The sequence below is a fragment of the Sardina pilchardus genome, chromosome 23, assembly GCF_963854185.1.
Source record: "Sardina pilchardus chromosome 23, fSarPil1.1, whole genome shotgun sequence".
Classification (NCBI taxonomy): domain Eukaryota; kingdom Metazoa; phylum Chordata; class Actinopteri; order Clupeiformes; family Clupeidae; genus Sardina; species Sardina pilchardus.
The window spans coordinates 8,943,756-8,953,453 of NC_085016.1; the positions used below are offsets into that span (position 1 = coordinate 8,943,756).

The window sequence follows — 9,698 nt, forward strand, 5'->3', positions numbered from 1 at the left end:
GTGAGCGTGTGTCTGCTGTGTGCCTTTCAACGTCTGTGTGCGTGTGTGTGTGTGTGTGCGTGTGTGTATGTGTGTGTGTGTGTGTGTGTGTGTGTGTGTGTGACTGCAATGTGAGCCTGAGCGTAAGGCACTGAAGCTGTGGCCTCGCTGTGCAGGACTGGGAATGCGACCAGGCTCCCGCTGTTCCTGTGATCACCCTCCTCAAGCCAGCAGGGAAAAATATCTACACACACACACACACACCCAACCCACCCACCCACCCACACACACACACACACAATCCCTCTCCGCTTTCCCAAATCCCGTCTCCTTCCTCAATCCCTACCCTCTGTTTCTTCCTCTCCTCCGAGCCTCGACAGCCCTGAGCCAGTCGTGAGGCAGAATGTCGCCACCTACAGGGCACTCTGGAACAGCCACGCTTCCCCCCTGCCTCACCCCGAGCTTTTCCAAACCACCAGCCACTGGTGGATTAAACAAAAAGAAACACTCCGCTGCAATCCCAGACACAAGGGACCCAGTTTTCAAGTAGTGTATCAAAGCGCGGCGACGTTCAAATCGCACTAAATAATACACTGCCACGGCAACGATGATGCCAAACAATTACACCCGATCCCGAGCGCGTTATGATAAATAATCAGACCAAAGCGTGCAAGGCAAATATGATTTTATAATCCAGTCACTCCTTTAATTATGACAACGCTTTTTCAACGCGAGGCAGGCATTATGCGCTCGGCGACACAGGGGACCGGGATCCGAAATCGCTTTTCAGGCACAGAGAGGAAGACAACGGGTGGTGGCGGCTGGTGGTGGTGCTGCTGCTGCGGATTGGGGTGGTGGTGGTGGTGTAGGAGGCCGGTTGGTGGCAACATGAAGAATACCCCCCCCCCCCCCCCCCCGCCCCCTGTCTCCTTCTCTTGAGGAATGGAGGCTTGGATCAGCCGTAACCCTGATTGGATGGTTAAGTAATATGGCCTGGCGCCTTAAGCAGAATTAAGCGTCATTAGGAAGCATCCGTCTCCCCTCCTCCCCAAAATGAAATTACGCTGCTGTGTTGTTGTGTTGGAGCCAGCCCTGTGGGCACGCAAGGCCTCTTGCTCTCCTCTTCCTCCTTTTTTCAACCACTTCTTCCCCTCTGCCCTTCTCTCTCTCTCTCTCTCTCTCTCTCTCTCTCTCTCTCTCTCTCTCTCTCTCTCTCTCTCTCTCTCACACTGACTCTCCTTCTTTTTTCTTTTTTTATCCCCTCTTCTTTTTCGCGCCTCATCTCCCCTCTCCACACTTGGGCCACGCTCCGGTCAAGCTCACCCAAATCACTGTATGCCTGTAGAGCACTGTCACGGAGGCAGCTTGCTGGTGGACATGCCACACACACACACACTCACACACACACACACACACACACACACACACACACACAAACAAGACACAGACACTCAAATAGCAATAACGTGCAGACATACATATACTCTCTCTCTCTCTCCCTCTCTCTCTCTCTCTCTCTCTCACACACACACACACACACACACACACACACACACACACACTAACACACACATCTTCTCCTGCTGCCCGAAGCACTGCTACCCCTCACTACTCCACCCCCCCTCTCTCTGTCTCCCTGTTCCATCTCTCTCTCTCTCTCTGTTCCCTCTCTCCCCTCCGTCTGCTCCTATTTGTTTATTTCCCTTTATTTATTCATCGGCTGCTGGCAGCGGTGACAGATGTGGGGAGTTGGGGGCCCGCCCCACGCACCCCCAGATCGATGGAGGCGCGGAGGCTTGGGTGGAGCGAGGGACGGGGATTTTTATCTTTGTTTCTTGACGTTTTTCCCATAACTGATTCAGATATACCCACTCGCCTGGTGTGTGTGTGTGTGGGTGTGTGTGTGCGTGTGTGTGTATGTGTGTGTGTGTGTGTGTGTGTGTGTGTGTGTGTGTGTGTGTGTGTGTGTGTGTGTGTGTGTGTGTGTGTGTGTGTGTGTGTTTGTGTTTGTGTGTTTGTGAGAGCGAGTGTGTGTGTGGGGTCTACAGAGGAAGGAGGCCGGTGTTGTATTCCGCTGTCAGAAACCAGATCCCCGCGCTCGGCTACTGGCTCTGGAGCGAGCGCCCGTAATACAATGCAGGACGAACTAGAGGGGACCCAGCGCTGGAAGATCTCTCTCTCTCCCTCTTTCTCTCTCTCCCTCTCCCTCTCTCTCTCCCTCTCCACTCCTCCTCCACTCCCTCTGTGTGTCTCTAGCTCCGTCTTTGCTCTTGTTTGTGTTCTGCAGCAGGAGTGAGAGGGCAACAGCAAAGGGCAAGGTAATGCTGAGATCTTTTTCTCCTTCGTTTACTCCCTCTCTCTTTCTCTCTCACTCACTCACTCCCTCTCTCTCTCCCTCTCTCTCTCCCTCTCTCACTCCCTCTCTCTCTCGCTCTTCCTCCTGGTTTGTTTTCTGCGGGAGAAGCATGGGGGCCGTGGCGCTGAGCTTTGCTGAGGTAATTCATCAGTAATGGATCGGCCGCCAGTGGGGCTGAGCTCTTGCCAATTATTTTGTTCACTTATTAGGAGGGCTGGCCTCTAACGGCTTTGCCCCCACAATGTGACCCACAGCTGGACACAATGGGACAGCCAGACACACACTTTGAAAATCTCTCTCTCTCCCTCTCCCTCTTACTCTTCCTCACACACACACACACACACACTGAATTGTGCCCATGCACATAGACAAGTACTAATGATACACACAAAATAGATACACACACACACACACATACACACTGAACTACACATAGGACCAGAGTACATAGAAATGCACACACACACGCATTCTGAGCCATACTCAAGCCCGTAGACACAGAAGCTTGTAGCCTACAGGCACACACGCATACACACACACATACACACACACACTCACAAATACCCTGGAGAGCACTTGTCGACGAAAACTGCCTGAAATGTGTCTAATATAATGGTGGCAAAGACAGCAGAACTACAAGCTTTGAACAAACTCTCGACGCACACTCACACACACTCACAGGAATTACCCACCAGTAGACCTACTAAAATTCTGTCCTTTCAATAAAAAAGTGACTGCAAATAATAACCCCTTCTGGCAGACATGTTGTGAAAGAGGCAAATGCTAAGTTGGGAGGCTAGCTGGGCTCCAGCTGCTCGTGCATTCCGACTGCTTTAGAGCTTGTGCTCTCATTTGACATGACAGTCACCAAACGGTTTTCAACCACAGGCGCACCTCTCCTTCCCCAGCACACACACACACACACACACACACACACACACACACACACACAGACAGCGGCTAAGCCAAATCTTTCGGCACAAATAAGCATCAGCACCGGTGAAGGTGGGGAGAGAGAGAACAAAAAAAAAAAAAAAAAACAAGAGACAAGACAAAAGGGGGAGATCTCTCTTTTCAGGGAAAAACAATCCCATCATCCACCCAGCTCTGGGGAATCGACTGGGCGACACACTATCCTGACTGCTTTACATCCCAACATCCCGCACTCCCGCCTATTAATGATTCAGGGGAGATCATACGCGCAAAAGGCCTCGCCCGACTCCGAGGTATCAATTTATAGGGAGAGCCATGCGGAGGATCTAAAAATAAAATAAACAAATGTGATTTCATCCTGCATACAATCAGAGCTCCCCTTGGAGAGCAGCGGGGGAGAGAGAGGAAGAAAAAGAGGAGAAAGATGGATAGATAGAGAGAAAGACAGAGAGAAAGAGAGCGAGAGCGAGAGATAGATGGAATGGGAGAGAGAAACTACAGGGAGAGAAGCAGGGGAGGACAGTGGAATTGAGGCAGATGACAGAGAGAGAGAGAGACAGAGAGAGAGAGAGAGAGGGAGAAAAAAATGAGAGACGCTGAAGGGGGGACAGACAGAAGCGGAGGGAGAGAAAGAGGGGAGGAAAGGAGCGAGGAAGAGAGAGACGGAGAGAGAGAGAGAGAGAGAGAGAGAGAGAGAGAGAGAGAGAGAGAGAGAACCGAGAGACGCTGAAGGGGGGGACAGACAGAAGCGGAGTAAATGAAAGAGGGGAGGAAAGGAGCGAGAGAGAGAGACAGAGAGAGAGAGGAGAGAGAGAGAGAGAGAGGGAGGATTTGTGCACCCCCCTGTGAGGCAACAGTAGCAGCAGCAGCAGCAGTGGCAGTGGCGGCGGCAGCAGCAGCACTAGACACCGGAAGCTCCTCATTGATCGAGGCTCTTTTCATTTGCTGTGAAATGGCTGAGCACATTTTCTGAACGGGAGGCAAATCAGTGCATTCTGGCATTTATTAAATAACAAGCCCAACTCCACGGCTAAGCCAGCCCATGTATCATAACTGTCTGGCTGTGCCAGCGAGCACGGCAACACAATGCCTCTCTCCGTAACAAAATTACACACCCTGCTCGATTTCCACCGAAATCCATTACCCTAAAACTATACAAGCCAATTGAAGGATTTCAATAAAGATGAATAGACGCATCAGGGCAAAATGAAGAATGGATTATTCACTTGTTATTGTCATGTTATTTCTGCTTAAAAGCTGGACATCTCCAGCGCTGCCCTCTATTGCACAGCACATATCGACCAGAACCCGGGACAGAGACCGACTAAGACTAGGCCCGCGCGTATGTGTGTGTGTGTGTGTGTGTGTGTGTGTGTGAAAGTGTCTGTGGGTGAGTGAGTGTGTATGTTGGATCCACTGTTGATGATTGTGCATTGTGAGTGCGCGTCTGAATGTGCATGTGTTAGAGTGTGCAGACATTTTAGCAGCAGCAGGCATGAGTGAGTGAGTGAGTAAGTGAATGAGTGAGTGAGTGTGTTAGGGGAGTGAGCGACCAGCAGAAACAGGTGATTGAGGAATGACAGGAGTTAAGGGTCAGTGGGGAGAGTGTGTGCATGTATGTGTGTGAGTGTGTGTGTGTGTGTGTGTGCGTGACCTGGAGCGAGCACAAACCCATCAAAAGAGAAAGCATGCGCGCGCAATGTGAGCGTGCCACGTGGGGGGGCGGGTGGTGGGGGTGGTGGTGGTGGTGGTGCCTACCTGAATGATGGACATCCTGTTAGTGGGGGTCTCGGTGGTGCTGGTGACGGGCCCCGTGAAGCTGGTGTGGCAGCCGACGGGCCCCTGTGGCACGGGCAGGTTGTTGGCCGCCGGCTTGAGGTACATGACCTCGGAGCGCGGCGAGCTGAGGGGCAGGCGCGTCTGGTAATCGAAATACATGGGAGAGGTGGCGAGCGACGGGCTGCTCACCACGTTCATGACGTTCATGGCGTCGCGCTCCTCCACCTCGCTCTGCACCAGCATGATGTCGTTCTTGTTGATCTTCTTCTTCTTGCTCTTGCCCAGCTGCGGGTGCGAGTACTCGGCGATGCGGCAGTTGTACGTGCGGATCTCCTTGTTCTCCCGCTTGCACTTGACCACGATGGTGACCATGGCGGCCAGCAGCATGACGGAGATGATGCTGAGCGTGACGATGAGCGGCAGCGACATGTCCCAGCCGTGCCGCTCGGCGTTGATGCGCGGCTCGCCCTCGGGCAGCGCGCCCGAGTACGCCTTGACGATGAGCTTGGCGTTGTCGGCGAGCGACGGCTTGCCGTGGTCCGAGACGCGCACGACCAGCTCCACCACGGGCGCCACCTCCTCCCAGAGCGGGTGGGCGGTGCGGACCTCGCCGGTGCTGGGGTCGATCTCGAACAGGTGCTCCTCGTTGCCCTCGGTGATCTCGTAGGTGAGGCGCCCGCTCTCGCCCGAGTCGTTGTCCACGGCGCGCACCGTGGTCACGATGTGCCCGATGCCCACGTTGCGCGGCACGTGGATCTCCGCCGTGTCGTTCTGCAGCAGCGGCAGCACGATCACCGGCACGTTGTCGTTGACGTCCAGGATGTTGACGCGCACCGTGGCGTTGCTCTGCAGGTGAGGCGAGCCCGAGTCCTTGGCCAGCACCTTGAAGTCGAAGTACTTGGTCTGCTCGTAGTTGAAGGCCCGCAGGGCGTAGATGGCACCCGTGGAGGCCGTGACGCCCACAAACGTCTGGATGGAGTCGCTGCTGACGTTGGAGGGCAGCAGCACGTACGACACGGTTCCGTTCATGCCCAGGTCCGGGTCGATGGCCAGAACCGAGCCCATGTACTCGCCGGGCACGTTGTTCTCCGAGATCTGCATGACGTAGACGGGCTTGGTGAAGTGCGGCGCGTTGTCGTTCTCGTCGAGGATCTTGACGGTGAAGGACTTGGTGGAGTTGAGCGGCGGGTTGCCGTTGTCCTTGGCCAGGATGGTGATGTTGTACTCGTCCTGGAGCTCGCGGTCCAGCGGCTTGTCGGTCACCACGGTGAAGAAGTTGTCGTAGTTCTCCTCCAGCTTGAACGGCACGTTCCCCAGCACCCGGCACTGGAGCTGACCGTTCCGGCCCGAGTCTTTGTCTGTGACTCGCACCAGAGCGATGACAGTCCCTGGGGGGGCCGCTTCGCTGATGGCCCCCTGTCGCACAGACACAAAGTTGATGGACGGCCAGTTGTCATTCCTGTCCGCCACTTTAACAGTGACTTTACAATGGCCAGGAATGGGATTGGGCCCTTGGTCCTTTGCCTGAACATCAATCTCTATAATTGGGTTTTCCTCATAGTCGATTTTCCCCTGAATCTTTATGACACCTGTTTCAGGGTCTATAGAGAACAGTTCCCTGATCCGGTCTGGCGTGTAGCCACTAAATGAATAAACTATCTGCCCGTTGCTGCCTTCATCGGGATCCGTGGCATTTAAATCTATCAATACTCTTCCGGTGGGGGTGTTCTCAGGAACCTCAACCACATAGGAAGGCTGGTCAAACACCGGGCTGTTATCATTAGAATCAATAACTTTTACATTAATCTGCATGGTACCAGACCGGGGGTATTCCCCTCCGTCAATGGCTGTTAGGATCAGTGTGTGATGGCTACGTTCCTCTCGGTCCAACGGCCTCTGAATCACCAGCTCTGGGAATTTAGTTCCGTCTCCTCTTGATTTTACATCCAAAGAAAATATGCTGTAATCATCTCGCGTGATCTGATAGGTTTTCAGCCCGTTCTCCCCGGAGTCCAGGTCATGCGCGGCGGTCAGGGGAAAGCGAGTGCCTGGAGCCGCATTCTCAGCGATCTCAAGATCAATCACGTCGTTGGGAAAGGCGGGGGAATTATCGTTTATGTCCTGTATTTCGATTTTAATCATGAATATTTCTGCGTCGTTGGCAAATACCTCCATGGAGAGCTGGCACTTGGGGTTTCGTTGGCACAACGTGTCCCTGTCAATCCTCTGCTTAGTCCTGAGCAGTCCGCTCGTGGGGTCCACGTCTACGAGATGCCGGGCAGAATTTTCCAACACCCTGAAGTTGGATTTCTGGCCCGTTACATTTATTTCAATGTTAGCATCTTTGGCGAGATTACCGATTATAGTGTTCTGTTTTTGCTCCTCGGGAACAGAATAGTTCAAGTTTTTCAGAGTTAGGGCTTGAGCCCATAAACAGAGGAAAAACAAAATAGAAAGATACATCCCTTCAGCGTGTGCGCCCTTGATACCGATGCGTTTTACGCTGCCGACCTGTTGATTTGCTCGGCAAACCGGCGATTTATCCACTCAATTACCGAAAGGGTAGAGCACTTCATGACGAGAAAGGTATAAAGTCATTTTGTCCTTCATTCATTTAAATGTCCTCTTCTTTTCTCCCGTGATGATTTTTATCGTGTCCTTTTCTCCACAACAAACAGTGCTGCTGAACACCTAATTTAAATTCTGCTGAGCGCCCAGACTCATCGGAGGCATCATCACAATCCGGTTTCCACCAAATGAAACAGCCGTACTGCGTCCCTCCGCCTGAAAAACAGAGAGAAGAAAAACATTTGTTCTGAATAAATTCATCTGCAATTCATTTCAGATTCAAGCAAATGAGCCAAATGCCGCGTTTCAGGGAGAGATGGAAAGGCAACACCTTTTGCTCTGATATGCGCATTCTCACCTCTGCGACTTTACGAAATGCACAGCTAACACGTAATTCTTTCTTCCTTCAAAGAGGATGTAGACAGCATGTCAATAATGTAACCTTGAGAAGAATACAGACGCCTCAAAACAGATTTATGTGGGCTACTTGGTATTCTGCTGGCTTCTCCACATGTAGGTTAATTTATGCATCCACATTTCGCTATGAAGTGACTTCTCTATTCCACAAAAGCTACAGAAATCTAACACTTCTTTAGGTAATTCTAATGGTAACAGCAATGTAAATCCATTTTCCTCTAAAGCATTCTTATATGCTTAACCAATGCAATCTCTTGAGCAAACCGTCTTGAGGCAACCCGATGAATACAAATGTGTTAAAATAAGCTTCTTTAACGCACACACACGCATAATCCCTTCATTTAATGGAATCCAAACGCAAACCCAAACAGCAAAAAATGAGGGAGGAAAATGACAAGAAGAAAAGACAAAAAAGACGAATGACACACTTCTACCGTCACTGTTCATCCCCCGCGAGGCTCGGTGGCTTCCTTAAGCTGTTGCATCCATTCTGACACGGTCCCAATTTCAACAGAGCAACACTGACTGCGGTGCTGGAACGCCAGCTACCCAACAGTACCTGAACCTCCACAGCCTTCGCTGTAGAGTAGCCTACGTGTTGATTAAAAGACATAAACTTACCCTATGGTTGGCTACCCTGCCAAGAGAGACGGATAAATGAAAAATACAATTTATAATCCCCTTGCGCCAGCCTGTTTCTGTCAAGGTGCTACAGAAGCCCGGGCTGATGCTCGCTACAGTACATGGAAGTCAAACTGATCCAGAAAAGTAGCTCTGCCTGTAATTTCAATGAGCCGCGTCCTCTCTCCCGTATACCCCTCTCTTATTAGAATGCAGGGACTTGCCTTCGCTCGGCTCCGTGGGCTATGCAGTGAGTCACGGCTTTCCCCTGAAGAATCTTTATGAGAGATGTGAATACCAAGACGGAAAAAATAGATCCATGAAGAAGGATATTGGCAATGTGATCAGTCCTCTCGCATGCTGCATTGACGCGGCTCGAGACATCCCCGTGATAGCATTGTCCTTGTCTGTCAGTACTGTATGTCCACACACTTGCTTTGCGACAGAAGCGCAGTCAACCAGTCCGGTCCGTGGTGCGTCTTCAAAAGTCTTGTCAAAGCCGAGTGCGGGCTTCGCTTGTCACGTCAGCTGTTGACAACTGTGCGGTTATTTTTTTTACTCTCTCTGCACTGAGGCACACTCTCCCTCTTTCAACCCCTGCCACTGACTAACTCACTTTACCTCATAGTGCATTAAACATTGTTACTGATCCGCTGCCAACCAATGAGAGCAGAGGGGGAGTAGCGGCCTTCGAGTCGCCCACCAATCACTATCATCGTGGATGCTTTGGAGGAGGGATTTGAACATCAGTTTTGTGAGTACGTGATTTGTCCAGTTAGGTTTGACGCGTTGAGACGGAGGTTCAAATAAATCCCACATCTCGAGATGTGAAAGCGACGTTTGAAATGGTTCACTGTAAACGGCCAACGATATTTTCGGTCCGTTGGGTAACTTTCCGTTTTCCGTCAGTGAGGCACAGGACTAATAAACAGAATGTCTGATCGATGGCACCAATTCCTGTGGGGTTTGACTTTGCTTACATTTGAGTTTGGAGCATTTCTCTTTTTTTTACCTGGGCTAACCGTGACTATTCAAGTCACTTAAC

The 9,698-nt window shown here is 51.5% G+C and overlaps 1 protein-coding gene across 1 annotated transcript in view; it reads right to left on the reverse strand.

The window, feature by feature from the left end:
* The window catches only part of pcdh17 (protocadherin 17), a 73,632-nt gene extending 64,389 nt beyond the window's left edge, over positions 1–9,243 (reverse strand). Inside the window, exons 1-2 of the mRNA XM_062528101.1 lie at positions 8,654–9,243; positions 5,027–7,831 (exon numbers count right to left, since the gene is read on the reverse strand). Coding sequence (XP_062384085.1) covers positions 5,027–7,510 — 2,484 coding nt within the window. The 5' untranslated portion in view covers positions 7,511–7,831; positions 8,654–9,243. The remainder of the gene's footprint in view (positions 1–5,026; positions 7,832–8,653) is intronic.
* Between the last annotated feature and the right edge of the window lie 455 nt (positions 9,244–9,698).